General features: G+C 43.4%; 1 protein-coding gene across 1 annotated transcript in view; it reads left to right on the top strand.

Moving 5' to 3' along the window:
• LOC132817835 (cytochrome c oxidase assembly protein COX16 homolog, mitochondrial) overlaps window positions 1-27,306 on the top strand; it is a 51,518-nt gene that overhangs the window by 3,608 nt on the left and 20,604 nt on the right. The window contains exon 2 of the mRNA XM_060828347.1: window positions 9,465-9,542. Within this exon, the coding sequence (XP_060684330.1) occupies window positions 9,465-9,542 (78 nt within the window). The remainder of the gene's footprint in view (window positions 1-9,464; window positions 9,543-27,306) is intronic.

Genomic DNA, 27,306 nt, shown 5'->3' with positions numbered 1-27,306 from the left:
GTGGTATCAGTATCTTTAATTTGGATTTCTTTGGAATATGTTAAGTCCATGTGCTCCAGCAAATACATTTTCAGCAGGGAATATTGATTCATATGCACTACTTTCAAAAGAACTTCCTAGGTGATTAATTCCCTTTGTGCACAGGACTCCTGAATAGTTTGCAACCTACAAAGTAATAATTAACAAGCCCGAGAAGTCGATGGGAGTTCTGTGAAAGGGCTGGCTCTTGGCCACGGGGCTTGTAGACTATTTGGTCTTAGACCTGTGAATAGAAATGGTCATAGCTCATCTTTAGGGAACAAGTGGTCATGATTTCAGTGCAGCCTAAATTTCCTTTACTCCTTACTTTCCTACATCATAGCTATTTGAATTGGAAGAGTATTCATTTTGTGAAAATCAGCTTTCGAGAAGCCATGTTCTGTACATGGGAACGGATCATACATTGTGTTAAAATGATAGTAGCTGACCTCGAACCTGAAGGAAAGTAGCTTGGCCTGGAGCTATTTTGTAGATATGTCGTATTTAAGGGTGTGGACGACTGAAGCCAGCACGGATTTCAGATGCAGTTGTACTTGCCTGTCTGTGAGCAATTGAGAAGCTCCTCTTGCATTTAAAACCAGCAAAATTAAATTGGCATAAAAATTCACAGCACACAATTAACTGCAGATTATTGCTCAATAAACCTGTAGTAATGGCTTCAGTCATTAAAATACTTGTGAATATGATTGCTTATCAAGGTCGTCAAAAGTTAGCTGTGTGTAGACAGCTGCAATTGGCAGAAGAAAATGACTGCAAGTAAAATTATTGTGCATGAACTAGCAGCATTGGCCCAGAGTTTGCTGTACTGTGTCCTATTCGGGTGTTTTTTACTTCAGCCTCCAACTTAATCGTTTTGCACCACAAATTGCCTGATGCAAAACTTGATAATGCTGGAGAGAGTCAATGCAGCATCAAGAACCTTGGTCAGCAAGATGTCCATGTTCACTGTGGTATGATGAATTAGGGCCACAATGGGATAGACAGATCAGTTTGGGAGAAGCAAGAACTGTGCTTTTGTTCAAAAAAAGAGAAAATCTCCAGGGACAATTTACAAACTGCAGGAATAAGAGTCGATGCCTTCAATGTATAGAAATTTTATGACACCACAGTCTGTCATGCCTATGCCACTCAATTATCCCACCTTCCTGCATTAGGTCTATGGCCCTGCAGGTCCCACTCTTTAAGTAAACAAAAGAATACTTTTGAAATGTGGTGGAAGTTACCACTGCTGTTCCCTTTTCAGGTGATGAGTTCCAACTCCTGACAATCCTCTAGTGGAAAGGCCTTTCATCCTCTCCCTCTGAACCCACTGAACACTTTAAATCTGTGTTCCCCTGTTTTTTGATCCCATATGCTAAGCTCCCCTTGTTTGCTGTAGCCAGACCCCTCATAATTTTGCACACCTTTGAATGTTAGTTGCCTCTGTTCCAAAGAAAGGAAACCTAGTGTATTTAATCCTTATTTACAGCTAACATTTTCTAGTCTTGCTAACATCCTTATAAATCCCCTCTGTACCATCTCTTGTGCAATCATATCTTTCCTGTAATGTGGTGACCCAGAAGACTTGAACTGTGGATTAACAGTGCTTTCTAGAGTTCTGATATAATTTCCCTGCTCTCGTATTGGGTGCTTCAAGTGATAAAGCAAAGTGTGCAGTATGCCTTTTAAGCATCTTATAACCCAAGCTGTACTTTTCTTGTGGTCTGGGTTCATATACTCCAAAGTGCCTCTGTTATTCCACATTCCCCTCCCATATATTATACATTCTTTTCCCTTGATGCTCCTTTCAAAATACATTGAATCCATAGAAGTATGAAGTAATTTCATTTTTCATTCTCCAGCCCAACTGACCAGACTGTCTCCACCGTGCCACGTTCTAAAACATTCCTCCTCGCAGTCATTCGGCAACCTATATTTTTGCACCATCTACAGCTTGGTTATATTACAAAACCCTCAATTTTTGGGTTGAATCACTCATATAGACTACAAAAATGCAAATGGCTTATACTCAGCTCTGAAAGACTTAGCTGATTTAAAAAGTTAATAAAGTTATCCTTTATTTCTTGCCACTCACTAATTTTGGACCTAGTTTGTCATCTCCTTTTAATACCAAGGCTTCACCATTTTGATAAGCCTGCCACATGAGACCATGTCAAAAACCTCGCCAAAAGCCATATGGATTATATCCAACTCACTGTCCTCAGCAACGTTACTTGACATCTCCTCAAAATCTTGGAAGTTAGTCCAGGCCAACCTTCCCTTCACAAATTTATGCAGATGTTTCTCCATTCGCTTCTGCCCTGATTGATTCATGGTTTTCTGAATAAAGGTTTATGTGGTCCCTTTGGCCTCTAGTTACTCTAATTTTCGCTCATTTTGTGAATTGCAGAACAAAGTCCTCAGATCCCCAGAGGACAGGCTCAGGTCTTCTAGCCAAGAAGGATGAAATCTGAGGGTTGCAGCCTCTGCATTTTTCTTCCTTGCTTCTTTTAACAACCCAAATTATGTTTCATCCAGGTTTGGCGAGTTATCTCCTTTTGTAAGTGCAAAACACTTTAATGCTCCTTTTCTCACAATGTTTATCCAATCCAATATTTCACTGTTACTTATCAACTACAATTCATCATAGGCCCCTGACTTGTGGAGACAATGGTAAAGTCTGCATTAAGAACCTTGCCCACAAGGTGGCTTCACGCACGGGTCACCTTTCCGATTGACTGTTTTCTTAGTTATTCTATTGCTCTTGATACAGTTTTGAACATTTTAGATTTTACTTGCTAATATTCCGTCTCTTTGCTGTTCTAGTTTCCATTTCATGTTCACCCCTGTATTTCTGGTACTCTTCTGGACTCTGAGTCATACAGCACTGGAACATGTGCTTCCATTCAACTTGTCCGTGCTGACCAAGTTTTCCAAACTAAACTAGTCCCATTTGCCTGAGTGTGGCCCATATCCCTCTTAAACCTTTCCTGTTCATTACCTGTCCACATGTCTTTTAACTGTACCTGGATCGATCATTTCCTCTGACAGTTCGTACGGGCCACCCTCTGTGTGAAGAAGTTGCCCCTCAGATCCCTTTTTAAATTTTTCTCCTCTCACCTGAAAAATATGTCCCCTAGTTTTGAATTCTCCCCCCCTTGGGAAAAAACCTTTGCTGTTCATCTCAGCTATGCCCCTCATGATTTTTTCAGCCCCTATAAGGTCAACCTCCTGCACTCCAGTGAAAAACGTCCCAGCCTCTCGCTATAACTCAAGCTTTCCATTCCCAGCAACGTCCTGGTAAATCTTTTCTGAACTCTCTCCAATTTAATAATATCTTTCCAGCTTTTTATGTTTCATGCAAGCTTCTCTTCTATGTGTTACAATGCCTACTATCACCTTGTCATTTATAGATCTCTAGAATCTACTGTCCTATCTGTCTCTTAGAGAAAACAATGTTTACCCAAACTCTTTGAATTGTTTTTCTTCTCATTGCTCTGGCACCACTTAATATTAAAATGATTGTTTCCAATACAATTTTAAGTTGTTTCGCTGCTTAATCAAGTTGGCCTTCTCTCAATTTAGAAACCTTACTCATCATTTATCTTTGTTCTTTTCCATAATTGTGCTAAATATAACTAAATTACACTAACTACAACAAAAGTACTCCCCCACTGATAGTCCTTTCACATGCTCAGCTCCATTGCCTGAATCTAAATCTTCCACCAGTTCCCACTCCACCTTCATCTTGTTCATTTTGTCACAGTGACCTTAAAAAAAGTTACCTTGAATGTAGTCAGAATGCTCTCTGTATCTTTTAACCTCACTGCATCTCAACTATTAGGGTAATTGAATTCCCCCACTAATACTGTTCTGCTCTTTTTGCATTTTTCAAGAGTTTCCTTACAGATTTGATGTTCTTTCTTCATCACTTTTGTGATTAGGTGAAGAGGTATGAATTCACTCACATCTTTTCAGCCGTGAACAAAGATGCATTCTTTTCAGTGTGACGCTGTACTCTTTCAATTAAAATGTTAACTATGTTCCACTGATCAGAGAGGAACCAATTATAAGGTTGAGTGAAAGGAAGCAATTTTATTATCTGATATTGCTGAGGGGGAGAAAGTAAAGGTGCAATGTCAAGTATGCATGTGATGATGCAAGTAGAAATTTACAAAGGTTTAGTTTCCAGTACAGAACCAGGTGAAAGGAACATACAATTTAAAGTCAGTGGGATGTCATCGAGCTGTAAGACTTTAATCTGAGATCACAGTTATTATTTTGTAATATAGTCAATGTTACAGTTCTTCTTTTGAGTTCTATGTTCTGATGTGTCTTTGTGACCTGTCTTATCACTTCTCTGTTTTCCTTGTTGTCGCACAGAGCGTTTTGCACCTTCAGTTCTACAGTCACTAATTAATAATCTCTTTTCAGCTGGAACCGGCACCTTCAAATATAAGCTTCACTCTCCGCAAGCTGCGTTTACTTTGATTTGCTAATTTCAAATGATGTTCCATCTCCAATGTGCCAGTTCCCAGAAAGTTGTTTGTCAAAGTAGATGATTTGTCACACCTGCCTGAGTTCATTGGTTTTAATGCCTTTTGATAAAATCCCAGTTTCATTTTAGACCAATTTTGTTTTATTCCTTTTGTGATAAAGCGGCCTCTTACAACTAAAACATAGTATGTCTGCAGCATCTGTGGAGAGACAGAGTTCCTCCAGCAATTTCTGTTTCCGTTTCAGACCTCCAACATCTGCACTACTTTGCTTTTATTTCTCCATTCCATGTTGAACTTTATCTATCGTGTGGTCAGGTAATTGCCAGTGTTTTTTGTTTCTTTTTAAAACCATTTCACTCTGTGAAAATCCCAAGGAGTAAAATCAAACTATGAAATTCTGAAATCAACAATCTATATTTTATCAACATTGAGACAGTCAACCTGTTTGGAGATCTCTAGCATGTACCCAGCACGGCCATTCCCCCTTCCTTTTGTTCCATGGTTTACAGGGATCAAATGAGCTAAGACATTTAATGTATCACCCTTTGTCACAGCCATAATTGTTTCTTCAATCAATGTTGTCATCCCATCTCCATCTTTATCCCGTGCTCTCTTTTCTCTGAAAGCCCTGTTAAGTAGGAGCATTAAGTTGCATTCCGATTCCTTTTCTAAATGATCTTTCTGATGTAGCTTAAAATTTATACTTCCAAACCCCTCCTTTTTTTGACTCCTTTTTGTCTATTTTCCAATCTCTGTGCAGCTTTCTAAAGCCCCTCGTAGTTTTCGATACCTGCCCTGCTTTTCTCCCTTCTGTGTCTGTGGCCCTGTTTGGTATTTTCATCGACTGAAATGGTTTTAAAAAGAAACAAAAACACTGACAAATGCTGAGGGGCACCTACCGTCCTGATCGATTCCCAATTTCACCTGAACCGATCCCAATGCCTGAAGAATCTAAAGGCTTCCCTCCTGCACATTCTCCAGCTCCATAGTTAGTTTTCTCCTCCCACCTCTCTGCTCACCAGGCACATGGTCCTCCTGAACTATCAGCCTACACTTCTTCTGAATGACAGACACCCAGACCCTCTGTACCTGCAAACTCTCAAGGTGTGGACGATCACTCATAACAGGGTGTGCACTTCATTGGTCTGAGGTGCCCTGCCATTCTTTTTATGTTTAGTCATAATGTGTATAATCAAAATGCTCAATGTATATGTTGGTTTATTTGTTAGTTAACTACCTGTATTTCTCAAGTAGAGTTGCCTCTTTAGTTAGCTAATTATTGTCCTCAATCAGTTAGGTGACCTAACAAGTAGGTATAGATGATGTGAAACTTATGTAAGTTTATTAGGACTTTGGTAATCTATTCATGATGTACACATATCGGGTGTGATGGACAGAAGTTTAGCTTGAGTCAGTATTAAGTAGTACCTTGAACAACCTCTGGGGTGATCATAGTTTTTAAGGAATAAGGTCATTGAACTCATGTCAGGGTGGCATGGTGGCTCAGTGGTTAGCACTGCTATCATAGCGTCAGGGACCTGGGTTTGATTCTAGCCGTGGGCGACTGTCTGTGTGGAATTTGCACATTCTCCCCATGTCTGTGTGGGTTTGCTCCAGGTGCTCCGGTTCCCCCCCTCAACCCAAAGATGTGCAGATTAGGTGGATTGGCCATGCTAAATTGCCTATAGTGTTCAGGGATGTGTGTAGGTTAGGTGCATTAGTCAGGGGTTAATGTAGAGTAATAAGTAGGGGAATGGATCTGGGTGGGTTACTGTTTGGAGGGTCAGTGTGGACTTGTTGGGCCAACTGGCCTGTTTCCACACTGCAGGTGTGGAATCTATGATTCTGTCTGTACATGCAGTGCCTAATGAGTTTCAAGTAGTTATCACAAATATAAGGGAGCTTATTATTTGTTGCAACAATTTGTTGTGAGTTACGAATGTTGTGTATATTAATGTGAAATAAAGGTATTCACTTTACTATTTTAACGTCTTAGGTTTGAGGCCTAGGTATGTTTTAATCACCTGTTGTGCCCAATATGCTGAATGAGTGTTGACCTGAGCATGACATTGAACAGATCTGTAAGTGATAAAGCTGACAAAAATCTCTCCATTATGAGACAATTGATGGAATGGGAAATATCCACTTAGCTTCCCCTCACCACCTTTCACAGCAGTGTTCCTATCCTATTGTAGTGCGATTTCCCAATATTTTGTAATCTTGAGACACTGCCAGTAAGTGCTGCCATTGTGAGTCCATTCTGTCATGATGCCTGACAAACAGTTTTGGGGATACAATATTCTCCACAGCAGTTTCTTGCTTTGAGTTCAACTGTGTAGACAGTTAAATTTTGTTTCCCATTTATTTTAAGCATTGATTCTGTCAACGTTCTACAACTAATATTGAATATCCAGATAATTCAACTGTGTATCTAAGGCAGATTAATGTCCTTGTGTTTAACACAAATTATATCGAGTGCTATACTGTAAAGCGAGTATTTTGCACCTTTGCTTGTTATCTTTTATGGTGTAGACTGGTATGGAAGATCATGTACTGTATATACTTGTCAACCCCTTATTTTTGGCCAAACAGTTCTTGTATTTTCCATGTACCTCATGTAAAAGTTGATCCTACTATATTGCATCATAAACTTCTTACAAAGGAAGCTACACGTCCCTATTAACCCACTTAAACAAAATCGCATTCAGTCATACTCTACTCATCACTCTTTGTTTACAATATATTGCGTCTCATCTTTGGATTGGGAGAGGAAACCGGAGCACCTGACGGAAACCCACACAGACACGGAGAGAATGTGCAAACTCATCACAGACAATCGCCCAAGGCAGGAATCGAACCTGGATCCCTGGCACTGTGAGGCAGCAGTGCTAACCACTGAGCCACCGTGCCACCAAACTTTGTTCACTATACATCCAAAAGTCAATATCGTTAAAAAGTTAATCATGTTAATTGTGCCATTATATCTGAATAAAAGTGAGATATATTAGCTGCATATATCTTTAATTCTTTGACAAATGTGTTAATATTGCTGAGGTTCCTTACATACGAGAGTAAATGGAAGGGGAAAGTTCAACATTCAGAATTTAATAAATGTTTCATTTTAAGTGTGCCATTATACCAGGCCATGACTATGGTGAACAGTGTGATTTTGCAGGATTTCACTGAATCTTTGACATGTTAAATTTTTGTACCGGTATATATAAATAAAATTTACTACCAGTATTTCGTTCTTGTTTCTCATGCTTTGATCTGGTAATTCCCTTTACCGTAATTCATTGTGTTGTTCTTCTTTACCTGGGATTAGTTGAGTGATCAAATCGACTTCTGCTAATAATACGGTATTTTGAACTGCAGGATGAATTTCAGCCACTCAAAACTAGGGCCCGTGTAACAGTCGACCCTATAAATTGAACTTTTAAAAATAGTCTAAAGAATTCGACTTTTACATGAGAATATGTAGTATTTTAGGACTGAGGCTGATGGATGGTTTCAGGCAGCCTTTTTTAATTTGCTCACGGGGTGTTAAGGAGCACAGTGATATCTAGTTATCCATAATTGCCTTTGCAAAGGTAGTGGTGAGCTGCTACCTTGAAATGCTACTGCCCATCTTTTATGTACCTACAGTGTTGTTGGGAAACACATTTTAGTCTCAAGGCCCAGTGATAGTATGTACAGTTCCAGTTCAAGATGATGTGTGGCTTCGAGGGCAACTTTCATGTGGTGATGTTTCAGTACATCTGTTGCCCTTGTCTTTTTAGATAGGAGAGATCATTGGTTTGGTGGGTGCTACTGATGCAGTCTTGGTGAGTTGTTGCAGTGCATCCTGTAGATGGCACACAGTAGCCAACGTGTGCTTTAGTGGAGGGAGAAAATAGTGAAGAAAGGCTGCTTTATCCTGAATGGTGTCAAGCTGGAGGGGTGCAAGCAAGTAAAGTATTCCATCACAATCCTGCCTTGTGACCTATGTATGGTAGACAGACTTTGGGGAGTCAGGATGTGAGTTATATGCTTACAGAATTCCCAGTCCTTGACATGTTCTTGCATCCATAGTATTTATGTGACTAGTGCAATTTCTTGTCTCTATGTATTGTATCAGTATTTGTAGGAGTGTAATTGATACAGAATATTGTGTAGATTGCCAGAAATTTGCACATCGCTTAAAAAAAGACTGTTTGACTTTCAGCTTGGTGTGGGAGAACGGGGATGTTTGTGCTTCTCTACAATTACACTGTTTCATGACCTAGTAACTTCAGATGATCAATTTGTACAACTGTGCCCAGCTCAAAACTGTTTTTCTAGGGTATACTAACATGGAGTACAATTCACTTTACAAGTTTAATTTGAAATGCTGTTCTTTTATCTCAATTCTTATCTACTTTCCTTCATTTTCCTCCCTGTGACTTGTGTAGCTTGAAAGCCATTTGCAGGGGATTGAAATCTGTAAATGTGACCAAAAGGAAATGAGAATTAAGCCAGCACCGAAGGAAGCCACTTTGCCCATGGTGTGTCAACCATTTAAAAGAGCCATTCATTCTTATTTTAAAAGAGAGTACATCTTTCAGGCAGTAAATTTCAGGTCATAGAAGCTCCTATGTTTTTTTTAAAGTTGCCTTTCTCTGTTGGTACCTCACCCTACTACTTCTTTGCTAGTTATCTTAAATCTGTGTTCTATGATTACTGACCTCCTTGAGAATAGAAACTGTCTTACTCTGTGACATCAAAATCCCTTCTTCAGTTTGAATGGCACTGTGAAGTTTCCCCAAAATCGTCACTGCCCTAAAGATAACCACCCTAACTTCTCTAGTCTCTCTCCATCACTGAAGACTCTTTTTGCAAACTCATTAACATGAGCTCTCAGACTCCACCAGAGTATTTGTGTATTATTTAAGTTAGCAAAGTAAATTCATTTATTTTCTTATTCCACAGCTGCTTATTACTGGTGGATCCTTTGGCCTTCGTGAATTTACACAAGTTCGCTATGATGTTCAAAAAGTGAAGAGGAAGGTGAGCAATAAAAGGTCCTCTACTTCAAAGCCTTTAACTGCTGCAACGCATAATAATCTGAGGCTTGCCTGTTGATCAGCATTACTATCTGAAACTGATTGTACGCAACTCTGCAATTGCACTATTAAATCTGTAACATTGTAAACTAGCAAATGAAAATAATCTTTGAAGCAGTGTAATGCATTCTATCAGAAAGGCTGAATGAGCTAGAAATTTCCTCTTCCTCCTAATTTTGAGAGGCTGCATACTTTTTGGTCATTATATAATAAAGTGGCGCTGTCGGTATGTTCCCAAGGATCTTTTGATGCAATGGTCATGTCTCATCTCTGGGCTATAAGGTACAACTTCAGCCCACATCTCGGAGCATAAAAGCTTTGGAAGTGTGTCATAACACATCCATAAAGATTGACTTTGTTTTTTTAAAAACGTGCATTATATATATTCCTTTGCAATTTCTTCCTATGTGTTCTTGAAGCTATCGATACTCTTGTGGTTTGTTTAGGTTGCTGTTTATGAAGTGTGAGCACTGGACTGTCAAAAGGATCTGCAAAAGGAATTACAGCTGTACTTCATACACCTTTTGTTGTCTGTCCACATGAATTATGTGTTTGGAGGGTGAATTTTCCTGCCAAAGACCCAGGTTCCTCTGTAGTGGCATCAAAGCTGTCTGTTTTAAATTTTTGATAGTTTGTTCATTTTGCTTGTAAAAGGAAAAAGGGCCTTTTACTAATTTGCGTTTTATTTTGGTTATGGGTGAGTAATAGTTTGGACAGGTTTATGCTCTTTGCAGTTGCCTGATGAGGAGCAGAGTAGGTTCTTTTGTCAAAACAGTATAGCTCATTATTTTCTTCCCATTGTATTTACAGCGAAGGCTTTGAAAGATTTTGGAAGATGGAATGAGGGAAGCTACTTAATATCATCTTTCAGTGGAAGTAACTAGCATTAGGTGCCATCTTAGAAATTCAAGTAAAATAATAACTCCAAAATAGATCTTAAATTTAGTTCTCCTTCATCAGATTTTAAAGTTAATTTTGTATCCTGACTTCCAATTTGTTTTGAGAAAGCATGTAATTTTTACAGATTGCACATTCTGCTTTTAGGCAATAAGCTATGTTTTTTCGCTGATACTGAAGTACATTTCAGAGGGTGCTTTTGAAAATTAGGTAATTCACCTTCTTGAACTCTAAACTGATCTCCAGTCGTGGAAGGAGCAGATACCAGCTGAAAGTCATTGATGTGTCACCGTATTTGTGATCCTTTCAATTGCTGACCAGTTCAGAATGCCTGTACAAAATGCCAGCAATGTGATCTGGCTCACCTGCACTAGGATGCCTGGCTATTCTTGTGACCCCTAAAGATTGCTACCCATTGATGGATGTTCTTCTTTCTGAATATCTCCTGAAATCTAGTAATTTAATGCATTTTTGTTTTAGAGTTTGTTTTATATACCTGCCGGGTGTGGGGAGGGGTGTCGGGGGTGGGTGGGGGGTGGAGTATTGTATTGCACCAAGGTAATATTTCTGTTCCCTCCGTCAGCCAGCTTGTAGACATTTTTATGACAATGCTGATTTAGTACCAATGTTTGCCAAATGTGTTCAGTTTTATGTTATGCATTATTCCTCTCGGAAATGTGATGGCATTTGCTTTTTAGTAACGCTCATCTCAGCTGACTGGGTTGGAAAATTTAACTAAAGGCATAAATGTTCTATTTCAGGTTTTTTTTTTCCAAAATCCCATCAGATTTCAAAACCTGTACCATTATTTCTAGATTTTCTTCACTTTTTGTAGCATTTCATTCACATCCTGAGGGTAAACATTTGGACACTCATGCGATTGATCTGCTTTAATGAAAGTGTTAGTGTGTTCCAGGTGCATTTGTGTGTTGCCTTGAGACATTTTGACAGAAATACTATTTGAGTATAATTCCAATATATCTCAATTGTTATGCATTTGATTTTTTGTTAGAACAGTGCAGAGCAGAAACCAGTGTGTCACTTGGGCCTTGTGTAAGTTTTTCTTGTCACTCCCTTAGGCTTCATAGGCTTCATACTGCTGGCATAAAAATGAGGATTGTTTCAGTCAGTGGTTTGGTGTGTCCTGTTTCCTCTCTATATTCTCTTCGAAATCTCATTTTGTTACGCAGTTTATTTTGATATTTTATAGCCTGTTAGTAGACTTTGCACTGAGGCTGCCCTGACAATTGCAACACCTCATATGAATTTTGAAGATGCCTTCTAATACTCAAAACATTGCATTCAAACAGTTGAACCTTGATTAGATTAGATTAGATTACCTACAGTGTGGAACCAGGCCCTTCGGCCCAACAAGTCCACACCGATCCTCTGAAGAGACCCCCCCCCCCCCCCCCCCCCCCTATATTTACCCCTGACTAATCCACCTAACACTATGGGCAATTTAGCATAGCCAATTCACTTAACCTGCACATCTTTGGACTGTGGGAGGAAACCCAAACAGACATGGGGAGAATGTGCAAACGCCACACAGACAGTTGCTAAAGGCAGGAATTAAACCCAGGTTCCTGGCGCTGTGAGACAGCAGTGCTAACCACTGAACCACCATGTTGCCCACTAATCAACAGATGAATGTTGCAATTGGTGAATTGGCTACCCAATACAGCAGGAAAAGCTAAATTGGGGAATTTAATGTATTTCATTGCACTGGAAATAGTGGCTCCTTCATTTTTAGTATTTAAAGGGTTAGCATTTTTATCAGCCACTTTAATATCTTGCTGTAATCACCTTGCAGGTTTATTAGCTCGGTTGGTGAAACGGCCAGAGTGTAGAGTAATGCCAACAACATCAGTTCAAGTCTCATATCAACTGAATACGCTCTTGAGGGTGTCTTTGCCCTGTCCCATAATGATACCTTGGTTATGATTAGCAACCCTAAGACAGCAGAAACGCTACATGAAGAGAAAAATCACTTTCTGCGTTCATTAGAGTCTTTAAATAAATTGTGATTTTTGTTCCATCGTTCTACGTTTTGTATTTTACAAAATGCTCACTGTGACAAGTTCAGGACTTCTGTTTTGTCTCACACGTGCTCAAGCTGATTTCCCACCTTGATGTTCAGTGAGCATGTGCATGGTTAATCAGGTCGGTCCTACTTGGCTTTGTTATTTATTCTGAACTGTCCAATTGCACAGAGATTTTATGGAGTTAAAAATAAGTGATAGCATTGACATGCAAGACGTCATTTGCACTCCTCTGTTATTTGTAATGCTCAAAACTGCAATCTGCTGCTGCAAAGGAACCAAGCACAAAATGCAAAGTTTTCAGATAATTCGAAGCACTTTGAGTCGGCAGCAGATGGCTCATTGGCAAGATTTAAAACACAGATGTGGTAGAACAGCTGGAACAGAGAAATCTTTTTTAATGGCATTTTGTTGGTGGGGTGGGGAAGCTCTGCTGCAAGGCTGTTTGGAAGAAGTAGAAGAGTTTTGTTTTCCAACAAACTCAGTGCTGTGATATTGTAGGTCTGCTAGTTTCCCTGTCACACAGTATTCCATTATTGATCTAAAATAATTTGTTTGATGATTTATAAAGAAAAGACCCAGAAGTAACTGAAAAGGCACCTGCCTTGCAGAATTAGCTGTAGTTGATATTGAGTAGCCAAACTTCTAAAAGATACGATCTGAGACGGGTAGAGCTGAGAACAGAAGTGAGTCAAACAGTCAGGGAAGGCAGGGACAAGGTAGGACTAATAAATTAAACTGCAATTATTTCAATGCAAGGGGGCTAACAGGGAAGGCAGATGAACTCCGGGCATGGTTAGGAACATGGGACTGGGATATCATAGCAATTATGGAAACATGGCTCAGGGATGGGCAGGACTGGCAGCTTAATGCTCCAGGATACAAATGCTACAAGAAGGATAGAAAGGGAGGCAAGAGAGGAGGGGGAGTGGCATTTTTGATAAGGGATAGCATTACAGCTGTGCTGAAGGAGGTTGTTCCCGGAAATACAACCAGAGAAGTTATTTGGGTGGAACTGAGAAATAAGAAAGGGACGATCACCTTATTGGGATTGTATTATAGACCCCCCAATAGTCAGAGGGAAATTGAGAAACAAACTTGTAAGGAGATCTCAGCTATCTATAAGAATAATAGGGTAGTTATGGTAGGGGATTTTAACTTTCCAAACATCGACTGGGACTGCCATAGTGTTAAAGGTTTAGATGGAGAGGAATTTCTTAAGTGTGTACAAGACAACTTTCTGATTCAGTATGTGGATGTACCTACTAGAGAAGGTGCAAAACTTGATCTACTCTTGGGAAATGAGGCAGGGCAGGTGACTGAGGTGTCAGTGGGGGAGCACTTTGGGGCCAGTGACTATAATTCTATTTGTTTTAAAATAGTGATGGAAAAGGATAGACCAGATGTCAAAGTTGAAGTTCGAAGTTGGAGAAAGGCCAATTTTGACGGTATAAGGCAAGAAATTGTGAAAGCTGATTGGAGGCAGATGTTCGCAGGTAAAGGGATGGCTGGAAAATGGGAAGCCTTCAGAATTGAGATAACAAGCATCCAGAGAAAGTATATTCCTGTCAGGGCGAAAGGGAAGGCTGGTAAGTATAGGGAATGCTGGATGACGAAAGAAATTGAGGGTTTGGTTAAGAAAAAGAAGGAAGTATATGTCAGGTACAGACAGGATAGATCGAGTGAATCCTTAGAAGAGTATAAAGAAAGTAGGAGTATACTTAAGAGGGAAATCAGGAGGGCAAAACGGGGACATGAGATAGCTTTGGCAAATAGAATTAAGAAGAATCCAAAGGGTTTTTACAAATATATTAAGGACAAATGGGTAACTAAGGAGAGAATAGGGCCCCTCAAAGATCAGCAATGCGGCTTTTGTGTGGAGCCACAGAAAATGGGAGAGATACAAAATGAATATTTTGCATCAGTATTTACTGTGGAAAAGGATATGCCATGTTGCGGCTGTACAGGACATTGGTTAGGCCACTATTGGAATATTGCGTGCAATTCTGGTCTCCTTCCTATCGGAAAGATGTTGTGAAACTTGAAAGGGTTCAGAAAAGATTTACAAGGATGTTGCCAGGGTTGGAGGATCTGAGCTACAGGGAGAGGCTGAACAGGCTGGGGCTGTTTTCCCTGGAGTGTCGGAGGCTGAGGGGTGACATTATAGAGGTTTACAAAATTATGAGGGGCATGGATAGGATAAGTAGGCAAAGTCTTTTCCCTGGGGTCGGAGAGTCCAGAACTAGAGGGCAGGGGTTTAGGGTGAGAGGGGAAAGATATATAAAAGAGACCTAAGGAGCAACTTTTTCACGCAGAGGGTGGTACGTGTATGGAATGAGCTGCCAGAGGATGTGGTGGAGGCTGGTACAACTGCAACATTTAAGAGGCATTTGGATGGGTATATGAATAGGAAGGGGTTGGAGGAATATGGGCTGGGTGCTGGCAGGGACTAGATTGGGTTGGGATATCTGGTCGGCATGGATGGGTTGGACCGAAGGATCTGTCTCCATGCTGTACATCTCTATGACTCTATATGTGTTAATAAATGAGATTACTTAATCTTGTCTCATTCATTGATTCAGCAACCTTGGTTTACCAAGCCATTGTTTATTATGGGTTAGAATTTCTGCATTCAGGTTTGAAATGATATAAGCTTTCTAATTCTGCTTGCAATGCATACCAATATCTGGTCACTATTTTGTTTGGATAACATCTGCTGTAGCTTACTGAAGCATCTCGCTATTCTTTTAAACCTGCAACCCTACTAGCTCTAGCTATATTGTGCACGAAATGTGCATATCATTTTTGGTGTTGCTCACTGTAAGTCAGATGATGCGCACTCTCATGTTGAATCGTTATCCCATGCAATACTCTGGGCTGTCTGCTGCCATGGTAAAGGTGGTTGGGCCACAAATTTAAGGAAGAAAGTAATGGAAGAAGTCGGTTTAAATCGTTCTTCAGGATGTACATGTTTGGCCCTAACTTCTTCCTTGTGAAAGGTGAGTTAAGTCAGGACTGACTGAAGAGCAGGGAAGTTGAGAACATTCTGGAGAATGAAGGACAATAACCAGAACTCATGGTTCATTATTGAACTGAAAGTAAAAGCCGAGATCTTGCAGTTAGAGTTCAAGACATTAAAGTTAGTGCTACCTGGATTTTTGACAGCACTATATCCTTGTGTGCCCAGGAGCAGTGAGATAAGATAGATTAGTGTGGTTGGTGGAGTAATGCTGAAGGGAGGGTTGTCAGCTCCCAGAAAATTGAGTAGATTTTCAGGCAGGAGGGATCAGTATAAGATGAAAGGGTTTGCACCTCGGAGTTTGGATAACTGCCCTAATAGAGTGCACCTGGAGCTTTGGGGAGGCTTTAAACTAATATGGCACAGGAAGGCACCATATTGAAATATTACAATGAAGTTAAAAGGCTTGTAGAGGAGTGGAAGAAGTGAATTTTTTTTTATTTCAAAAATATACTTTATTCATAAAATAATTTGATGGTCTGTACTGTTGGTCCTGCCATACATAGGTAAACATTTACATACACAGATCGGAATTTATCATTGTTATATACAGGTCTGTACATTTTTCAATCATATGCCCATATATTTAGCTGAGGCGTTAGCAGAGCCCAAATGACTGCATGGGCCCCCTAATCTTCTTTAAGCAGGCTGATGTTACACGGTGGTCTTACCCCACCGCGCCTTGGCGGCAGCTGCCCCAAGCTTCAGCGTGTCCCTCAACACGTAGTCCTGGACCTTGGAATGTGCCAGTCTGCAACACTCAGTCGGGGTCAACTCCTTCAGCTGGTAGATCAACAGGTTTCGGACCGCCCAGAGAGCGTCCTTCACCGAGTTGATGATCCTCCAGGCACAGTTGGTGTGCATCCCGGGGAACAGGCCGTAGAGCACGGAGTCCCGCGTCACGGCGCTGCTCGGGACGAACCTCGACAAACACCACTGCATTCCTCTCCAGACTTCTTCTGTGTAGGCACGTTCCAGAAGGAGGTGTGTGACAGTCTCGTCCCCCCCACAGCCGCTTCGAGGGCAGCGTGCGGTGCGGCTGAGTGTCCGGGCGTGCATAAAGGATCTCACAGGCAGAGCTCTTCTCACCACCAGCCAAGCCATGTCTTGGTGCTTGTTGGAGAGTTCTGGCAATGAAGCATTCTGCCAAATGGCTTTGACAGTCTGCTCAGGGAACATCTCAATAGGATCCGCCCTCTCCTTTTCCCGAAGGGTCTCAAGGACACTATGTGCTGACCACTTCCTGATGGACTTGTGGTCAAAAGTGTTTTTCTTCATAAACTTCTCCACAAAGGACAGGTGGTACGGAACGGTCCAACTACTCAGAGCGTTCCGCGGCATCGAGGCCAGGCCCATCCTTCGCAACACCGGGGACAGGTAGAACCTTAGTACGTAGTGACACTTGGTGTTTGCGTACCGGGGATCCACGCACAGCTTGATGCAGCCACACACAAAGGTGGCCATCAGGGTGAGGGTGGCATTGGGTGTATTTTTCCCCCGTTGCCCAGATCTTTGTACAGCGAGTCCCTTCGGACCCGGTCCATCTTTGACCTCCATATAAACTGGAAGATGGCCCGAGTGACTGCAGCGGCACAGGTTCTGGGAATAGGCCAGACAAGTGCCACGTATAATAGCAATGACAGTGCCTCACACCTGATGACCAAGTTTTTTCCCGTGATGGAGAGCGACCATCTGCCCAGTTTCTGCCTCACTTTGCTGATACGCTCCTCCCAAGACTTGGCGCACGCCCCAGCCCCCCCGAACCAAATATCCAGCACCTTCAGGTGGTCGGTCCTGACGGTGAAGGGAATTGAGGATTGGTCGGCCCCATTCCCGAAGAGCATGGCCTCGCTCTTGCCTCGGTTTACCTTGGTCCCCCGAGGCCTGTTCAAACTGGTCACATGTGCACATGAGTCTGCGCATGGACAGCGGATCCGAGCAGAAAATGTCGAAGTCATCCATGTACAGGGAGGCCTTAACCTGCAGGCCCCCGCTGCCAGGAATAGCCACCCCTCTCAGGCTCGCATCCTTCCTGATGGACTCGGCAAATGGCTTTCTGCAGCACACAAACAAGACCGAAGAGAGAGGGCAGCCCTGCCTGACTCCAGATCTAACTGGAAAACTATCTGATTCCCACCCAATGATTGAGACTGCACTGACAATGTTGGCGTAGAGCAGTCTGATCCAATTGCAGATTCCCTCCCCAAAGCCCATTTTATACCTGTGTGATATCCTGTCAAAGGTTTTCTCCTGGTCCAGGCTGATCAGGCAGGCGTTCAACCCTCTATCCTGCACGTAGGAGATCGTATCCCTGAGGAGTGCGAGACTCTCAGCGATCTTCCTGCCCAGCACAGCACAGGTTTGGTCAGGGTGAATCACCGACCCCAGAGCAGACCTGACCCGGTTGGCGATTACTTTTGACAGAATTTTGTAATCCGCATTCAACAGTGAGATTAGTCTCCAATTTTTGAGTTCCTCCCTCTTCCCCCTTCCACTTGTAGATGAGGGTGATGAGGCCTTTCCTCATGGATTCACTTATGGTACTTGCCCGAAGCATACTGACATAGACCTCCAGCAGGTAGGTCCTGGCCAATCAAGTCCCACAGAGCGGAATAGAGCTCGACCGGTAAGCCATCGCTTCTGGGAGTTTTATTCTTTTTGAAGGACTCGAGGGCCTTGGTCAGCTCATCCAGAGATAGCGACTGGTCCAGTCTCTCGCGTGTTCTGTCGTCTAAGACCTCCATGATAGACGACAGGAACGACTGGGAGGCCGTGCTGTCGGTTGGCTTCGCGTCATACAGACTGGCATAGAAGGATTTACTGATCCTCATGACATCAGCCTGAGATGATGTCATTGAGCCATCTTCTTCCTTCAGGCTGCTGAGCACGGAGCTCTCTTTGTGCACCTTCTGGAAGAAGAAACGTGAGCACATCCCGTCCAGCTCCACCGAGCGGACCCTAGACCGGAAGATTATCTTGGAGGCCTCTGAGGCAAAGAGCGAGCCTTTGCTGGCCCTTTACCTCCTTGAGGTCCTCCGTGACATCGACCCCCATCGCCTGCAGCAGGAGCAGGTTCTGCATACCTTCCTGGAGCTGGGACAGTTTTCCCCGCCTCGCTCTCACCTCCTGAACACCTTTGAGAATGAAAAACCTCTTGATGTTCCCTTTTACTGTTTCCCACCAGTCCACTGGGGACTCAAAGAGGGGCTTCACGGTTCTCCAACCTGCGTAGTCCCTCTTGAGCTCCTCAATGTTTCCTGGGGTCAACAGCTTAGTGTTCAGCTTCCCACGTTCCCTTACCCGCCCGCTGCTCGTCCTGTAGGTGACAGTTGGCCAGCAGGAGGCAGTGGTCAGAGAAGAACACCGGCTTGACGTCGGTGGATCTGACCGAGAGCGTTCGGGACGCAAACAGGTAATCTATCCTTGAGTGGATAGACCCATCTGCCCGTGACCAGGTGTATCTACGCTGCGCTCCGTCTGCAGGGGTGCTGAAGACGTCGTGCAGCTTGGCATCTTTTACCGTGTCCAGCAGGGCTCTGGACGTGGCGTCCAGTTTACTGTTCCCCCCGCCGGATCGTCTGTCTGCATCAATGATACAGTTGAAGTCTCCGGCCAGAATGACCGGCCTGGACGTAGCCAGCAACAGTGGAAGCTGCTGCAGCACAGCCAACCGTCCACTGGGGCGTACACATTAATCAGTCTCAGGGGAGCATTCCTGTACATGACGTCAGCGACGAGGAGGCGCCTGCCCACCACCTCCTTAACCTCGGAGATGGTGAAGTTGCCTCCTCGCAACAGGATACCCAGGCCGGAGGCACGGCTATCGTTGACCCCCCCCGACCAAACTGACGACCCTTGGGCCCACAAGCTCGACCAACTCCTGTAGCTGCTGAGGTGCAGTATCCCACACTCCTGCAGAAACAGGAGGTCGGCTTTAACGCTGGCCAGAAAGGCCATCGTAGAAACACATCGCGTAGCCGATTTGATGCTACGTACATTGATGCTGACAATTTTAAACTCCATTTTAACAGTTTACAAGGTTAAGTGTCCATTTGCTGCTGGTCTTGCCCCTCTGGGGTAGCTGTGTGCATCCCTGTGGTGACAGCAGACTGCTGGAGCTTCCCAGGGCTGAGGTAGCTGTCCGGCTCCACGCTGGAGCCATTTCCCCACTCTGGTGTCTTCGTTTCGGGCCCAGGGTCCGCACCGTCCAGTTCTCCATCTGACAGCAGGGCTGTCACAGGATCGCTGCTCCCAGTTACCTGGAGCTGTGGGTCAGTGGGTACCTTTTGGCTCTCACCGGGTGAGGGGAAGCCTTTACCCATCCCCTCAAAGGAATCGTCTTTTCCTGCTTGGGAGGTGTTGCCCTCTTTTTTCCTCACGATGCTCTGTCTCTTCCTCTGGTGTCAACCCTCCTTGCGCCCGTCCTCACCATCGGAAGAGCTGTCTGTATCCTCGTCGTGTAGGTGTCGCTTCCCCCTTCGCTGGGTGGCTTTGAGGCCCTTGAGAGGTTTCCTCTTCCTGCTTTTGACAGTAATCCAATCCTCCTTTGATCCCTCCTCTTCCATTTCCTCCGTCGGCTGCTGCATCTCCCCGGTCTCTGCCGTCTGCTCCACTACAGCTTGCCCTTCCTGAACAGGTGAACAGCATTAAAATGCAGCTTATACATACAAAGATGTTAGAGGTGACTGCGGAGATACAAGGTTGACTAAGATAAAATAACTTATTAAATTTGTGGTGAATAACATTGGTGAGTTACAAGTGCAAATTAATGTGATCATAACATAGTGGTGATAATAATGCATTGTCTCAAATTAAGGAATTAAGCGTTCCTGCTACAAGATTTGAGGGAAAAAAGAAGGCACAAGGAGAGTGGGATAAGGGCATTTGTTATTCAGAGATACTAGCGAGTTTTGAGAAGATTTGTAGCTCAGGTTGAGGTTTTAGATTTTAGATTAGATTAGACTTACAGTGTGGAAACAGGCCCTTCGGCCCAACAAGTCCACACCGACCCGCCGAAGCGCAACCCACCCATACATTTACCCCTTACCTAACACTACGGGCAATTTAGCTTGGCCAATTCACCTGACCCGCACATCTTTGTGACTGTGGGAGGAAACCGGAGCACCCGGAGGAAACCCACGCAGACACGGGGAGAACGTGCAAACTCCACACAGTCAGTCGCCTGAGTCGGGAATTGAACCCGGGTCTACAGGCGCTGTGAGGCAGCAGTGCTAACCACTGTGCCACCGTGCCGCCCACAGGTTCTGGATGAAGGTTTGATCACTGAGCTGGAAGGTTCAATTTCAGATGTTTCGTCACCATACTCAGTAACATCTTCAGTGAGCCTCCAGACGAAGCACTGCTGATGATTCATGCTTTCTGTTTAAATGTTTGGGTTTCTTTGGGTTCGTGATGTCATTTCCTGTTCTTTTTCTCGGGGGTGGTAAATGGGGTCCAACTCAATGTCTTTGTTGGAGTTCCTGTTGGAATCCCATGCTTCTAGAAATTCTCGTGCGTGTCTCTGTTTGACTTGTCCGAGGATGGATGTGTTGTCCCAGTCGAAGCGGTGTCCTTCCTCATCTGTATATAAGGATACCAGTGGAGAGAGTCATGTTGTTTTGTGACTAGTTGGTGTTCATGTATCCTGTTGGCTAATTTTCTGCCTGTTTCTCCAATGTAGTGTTTGTTACAGTTCTTGCACGGTATTTTGTTATTTGTATCAAAGATACTATTACAATGAAGGAAGAGGGCATATACTTCAGGGTCCAAAGACTACTTCTATATTGCTTAAACCTAAGTAAACAAGTACACATGCAAACAGAAAATACTGGAAAAGCTCAGCAGGTCTGTCAGCACTTGTGGAGAGAAATCAGAGTTAATGTTTTGTCTCCAGTGACCTTTCCTCAGAATGGTCTAGCCAGATCCACTGAGATTTACCAGCATTTTCTGTTTTTGTTTCTCCTGCATCTGTAGTTCTTTTAGTTTTTATTTAGATTCTGTCGTGCTACTGCTTGTATTCGGTTGGCCAGCAAATAGTGGGAAGCAGAGGAACAGTTTTGCATTTGGCTTTTTCTAAACAGATTTATTGCAGGTTGGTATTTCAATGAAAAATGCGTTCTGCTGTAAAGAGCTACAAATGTGACAGATTGCATTGGATGTAACAAATGGCAATGTTTTACCCTTTTAGCATTTTAGTGGTTTAAAATTAAAGGGAAATGATGTGTGACTGTCTATAAATGGTCATTAGAAGTATCACTTAAAACCAGTGCATTGCGCAGATATCATACTGCATTTGGTTTGACATCTTGTGATCTAAATTTACTGCACATAAACATTTATTCATATGCTGTGCACTGTTGATTTTCTCGAATGCTTTGACTTCTCTATCCTTCTTGTCTTCCTTCCTCTTCTAAACATTCAGTTGGTTACTCCAAGGCTAGAGCCTCACAAAGGGACAAGTTTGTCAATAGAATGATACTTAATTCAGCGCTGGGAAGAAGTGTTGTTTTTGGACAGTCGCTGCCCAGTGAGATATAAAACTAGTCTGGTGTGCCTGTTTGAGTTCAGGTAGATGCTGAGGACCTCAAGTCCTATTCAAAATAGGACAGATCCATTTGAACACTGCTCTCTGTACACTAATACACTCCCTCCCCCCCCCCCCCCCCCCTCAAGAACCTGTTGCTTATTTTGAATGGTTGTGTAGAACACAGAAAATAGAGCATTATAGAACATCAATGTTGCGCCAACCCGTCATACCAATCTGAAGCCCATCCCACCTACACTGTTCCATGTACGTCCACATGCTTGTCCAATGACGACTTAAATGTCCTTAAAGTTGGCGAATCTACTACCGTTGCAGGCAAAGCATTCCACACCCTTACTACTCTGAGTAAAGACACTACCTCTGACATCTGTCCTATATCTATCACCCCTCATTTTAAAGCTATGCCCTTTTGTGCTCGCTGTCACCATACTTGGAAAAAAGGGCTCTCCCTGTCCACCCTATCGAACCCTCTGATTATCTTATATGTCTCTATTAAGTCCCCTCTCAACCTTCTTCTCTCCAACGAAAACAGCCTCAAGTCCCTCAGCCTTTCCTCATAAGACCTCCCCTCCATACCAGGCAACATCCCAGTAAATCTCCTCTGCACTCTTTCCAAAGCTTCCACATCCTCCTCACAATGTGGTAACCAGAACTGTACACACTACTCCAAGTGCGGGCACACCTGAGCTTTGTACAGCTGCAGCATAACCTCATGGTTCCGGAACTCGATCCCGCTATTAATAAAAGCTAAAACACTGTGTGCCTTCTTAACAACCCTGTCAACCTGGGTGGCAACTTTCAAGGATCTGTGTACATGGACACCAAGATCTCTCTGCTCATCTACACTACCGAGAATCTTACCATTAGTCCAGTACTTGCATTCCACTTACTCCGGCAAAGTGAATCATCTCTCACTTGTCTGCATTAAACTCTATTTGCCACCTCCCAGCCCTGCTCTGCAGCTTATCTATGTCTCTCTGTAACCTACAACATCCTTTGTTACCATCCACAACTTCACCGACCTTAGTGTCGTCTGCAAATTTACTAACCCACCCTTCTACGCACTCATCCAGGTCATTTATAAAAATGACGAACAGCAGTGGACCCAACACCGACCCTTGCGGTGCACCACTAGTAACTGGACTCCAGGATGAACATTTCCCATCAACCACCACCGTCTGTCTTCTTTCAGCAAGCCAATTCCTCCGCATTTTGTACAATAGCCTACTGTGGGGAACCTTATCAAATGCCTTGCAGAAATCCATATACACCACATCAACCGGTTTATTCTCATCTACCTGTTTGGCCACCTTCTCAAAGACTCAATAAGTTTTGTGAGGCACAACCTACCCTTCGCAAAACCATGCTGACTATCCCAAATCAAATTATTCTTTTCTAGATGATTATAAATCCTATCTCTTATAACCTTTTCCAACACTTTACCAACAACTGAAGTAAGGCTCACTGGTCTATAATTACCAGGGTTGTCTCTACTCCCCTTCTTGAACAGGGGAACCACATTTGCTGTCCTCCAGTCTTCTGGCACTATTCCTGTAGACAATGGCGATTTAAAGATCAATGCCAAAGGCTCGGCAATCTCCTCCCTGGCTTCCCAGAGGATCCTAGGATAAATCCCATCTGGCCCAGGGGACTTATCTATTTACACACTGTGCAGGATTTCTAAGTAAAAAATGAGGTCTGCAGATGCTGGAGATCACAGCTGCAAATGTGTTGCTGGTCAAAGCACAGCAGGTTAGGCAGCATCTCAGGAATAGAGAATTCGACGTTTCGAGCATAAGCCCTTCATCAGGAATAAGAGAGAGAGAGCCAAGCCGGCTGAGATAAAAGGTAGGGAGGAGGGACTAGGGGGAGGGGCGATGGAGGTGGGATAGGTGGAAGGAGGTCAAGGTGAGGGTGATAGGCCGGAGTGGGGTGGGGGCGGAGAGGTCAATAGATGAAGAACAGCAGGGGTCCTTTGCAGGTCTGTGAGATAGATGAAGAACAGCACACACATCATCTATTGCATCCGCTGCACCCGATGTGGCCTCCTCTATATTGGTGAGACAGGCCGCTTACTTGCGGAACGCTTCAGAGAACACCTCTGGGCCGCCCGAACCAACCAACCCAATCACCCCGTGGCTCAACACTTTAACTCCCCCTCCCACTCCACCGAGGACATGCAGGTCCTTGGACTCCTCCACCGGCAGAACACAACTACACGACGGCTGGAGGAGGAGCGCCTCATCTTCCGCCTGGGAACCCTCCAACCACAAGGTATGAATTCAGATTTCTCCAGCTTCCTCATTTCCCCTCCCCCCACCTTGTCTCAGTCGGTTCCCTCCACTCAGCACCGCCCTCCTAACCTGCAATCCTCTTCCTGACCTCTCCGCCCCCACCCCACTCCGGCCTATCACCCTCACCTTGACCTCCTTCCACCTATCCCACCTCCATCGCCCCTCCCCCTAGTCCCTCCTCCCTACCTTTTATCTCAGCCGGCTTGGCTCTCTCTCTCTTATTCCTGATGAAGGGCTTATGCTCGAAACGTCGAATTCTCTATTCCTGAGATGCTGCCTAACCTGCTGTGCTTTGACCAGCAACACATTTGCAGCAGGATTTCTAATACCTCTTCCTTGTGAACCTCAATCCTACCTAGTCTAGTAGCCTGTGTCTCCATATTCTCCTCGACAACATTGTCGTTTTCTAGAGTGAATACTGTCGAAAAATATTCATTTAGTGCTTCCCCTATCTCCTCTGACTCCACACACAACTTCCCACTACTATCCTTGATTGGCCCTAATCTTACTCTTGTTATTCTTTTATTCCTTAAATACCTATAGAAAGCCTTAGGGTTTACCTTGTTCCTATCCGCCAACGACTTCTCATGTCTCCTCCTAGCTCTTCTGAGCTCTCTCTTTGGGTCTTTCCTGGCTACCTTGTAATCCTCAAGCGCCCAAACTGAACCTTCACATCTCGTCCTAACACAAGCCGCCGCCTTCCTCTTGACCAGAGATTCCACTTCCTTCATAAACCACGGCTCCTGCTCTCTACAGCTTCCTCCCTGCCTGACAGGTGCATACTTGTCTAGGGGACACAAGAGCTTTTCCTTGAATAAGCTCCACATTTCTTTATAAGAATCATTGAACATCGTTTCTTTTGATTGTCATGTCCAAGTTATGAAAATACTCATGTGAAATGAGAGGCATTCTACTACTTTGTCTACTGTAATAACGATGTTTTAATGACTGTTATATTTACAAAGTGCAATGTCACTTGTATAACACTGCTGGAAAACAAAATGTATATACTCCAAATAAAATAGAAGCAATAGTTCACTGAAGGAATTCTATTGACATTTATGGTGTAGCTTCCTGAAGCTTTATTAAGCATTTAGTATTGTTGCATGGTAATCAGCAAAATGTGTCATTCCTTCTTTTGGCATGCACAGTTTAAATTGTTTAAACTGTTGCTTGCAGTCACTTTTTACTGCAGAACTTAGATATGTTGAATGACCTATTATTTCATGAATGTGGCATCAATTACAAAGACTGATGACCTTTATCCTGGTCCACATAACTCTTCCATCTTCTCCAATGTTAGTATGGCTTTTCTTCTTTCAACTCCGGAAGATTTTGACAGGAGTATGCTCACATGCATGCCCCCACCTGTCTTGCCCATGTGACCACCTTAGCCCAGATGGTTTCAGCAGTGTACTTTCAAGCAGGAGGTATCTCAGATAATTATCCTATCCTTCTCCAGTGCCTATGTCTGTAAACGTCCTGGCTTAGCTGGTGCTGGTCAGGAACATGGGCTGTCAGGTTCTCCTCTCCCTTGCCAGTGCTTTGTTTTTCTTAGCCCAAAGAGATTGGCAATTGTGCCATCACCAATTCTTCTGTTGGAATGAACCAAGAACTGAGCTCCAATCAGTTCAGTTTCCTGTGTGCAAACATGCTGTAACATAGTGTCATTGTGGAGTTTGCTGTAAGATCATTTGTGTGCAGTTTGTTTTGAGCAACACCGACCTCGGATCAAAAACGCATATTATTTTTGCAATAACTGTAATCATCATTTCTCGACTTAGGATTTTCCATGCATCAGCACAATCCCTTTATTCCATCTGCTTCTATTTGTCTCTGTGCATCTGCAGTACTGCACAATTCCAAGTGCCTTTGTGTACTGCCCTACCTCTCTCACTTCAAACTCCTGTTTCAGCGTTGTTTCCATTCTAACACTGAGCTGTCTTTCAGAATGTGAGCGTCACCCACTCATTCTCTCCTGCTGTAATAACTGCTAATGTGCAGTGCTTTATGGATATTTTCTAATCAGCCTGTTAGGGATGCTATTGTACCCCTCTGAGCTCAGAGGTCGAGGCGCTATCACTGTGCCGCAAGAGCCCTTAGACCTACAGAGAGAGGGGTGGTGCAGGGCTGGTGCTGCTAATAAGATTGTAGTTATGATTAAATGCAAAACAAGGTATTGAAAGCTTCAAGTAGTTACAGCAGTATAAATGTGAAGGTTAGTAACGAATTGATATGTGGTCATCTGAGTGAGATGCTATCCCACAGAGTTGCGCTCATACACTGCTTTATCGCATATCAAAAATGTCACATTGAGTTATTGTGCAGACAAGCGCACAACTTGCATAAGATCCCATGAATGGCAAGTGGATCTGTTTTTTAGTGCGATTTTGAGGCAGGAATATTGACCAATGCAGGGTAAGCTCCCTGGTGTTAAATTGTGCCAGAATTAGTTGCTCTCCATTTTAAGCAGGTAAACGGACAGTGTTTGTACCTTCCCTAATGTTGCTTCCTTGGTTATGTTCTGAACTTTTAACTTAGATTCCATGGTAGTGTTGGATCTTTAAATCCATTACCCTCCTGACTCTGAGCTGTGCTTGCTACCAACCAGGCCAAGTTGCCACATGACACCCTTGGCCTTGACTTGTCCTTTATAGAATCATGGAGCTGTACAGCTTGGAAACAGACCCTTCAGTCCAACTTGTCCATACCTACCAGATATCCTAAATTAATGTAGTCCCATTTGGCACCATTTGACCCAGATCCCTGAAATTAAATCAATAGCTATAAACAAAGTAGGGTCAGATGCTGTGGAATCTATGTGGGTGGAGGTGATGAACTGCAAAGGTAAAAGCAAAACCATGATGGGAGTTATTTACAGGCCTCCCAACTGTAGCCAGGATTTGGGGCAC

The sequence above is a fragment of the Hemiscyllium ocellatum genome, chromosome 8 (assembly GCF_020745735.1).
Source record: "Hemiscyllium ocellatum isolate sHemOce1 chromosome 8, sHemOce1.pat.X.cur, whole genome shotgun sequence".
In the NCBI taxonomy this organism is placed as follows: Eukaryota; Metazoa; Chordata; class Chondrichthyes; order Orectolobiformes; family Hemiscylliidae; genus Hemiscyllium; species Hemiscyllium ocellatum.
Note: the sequence above shows the minus strand (reverse complement) of the source record. Positions and strands in the feature narration are given on the sequence as shown.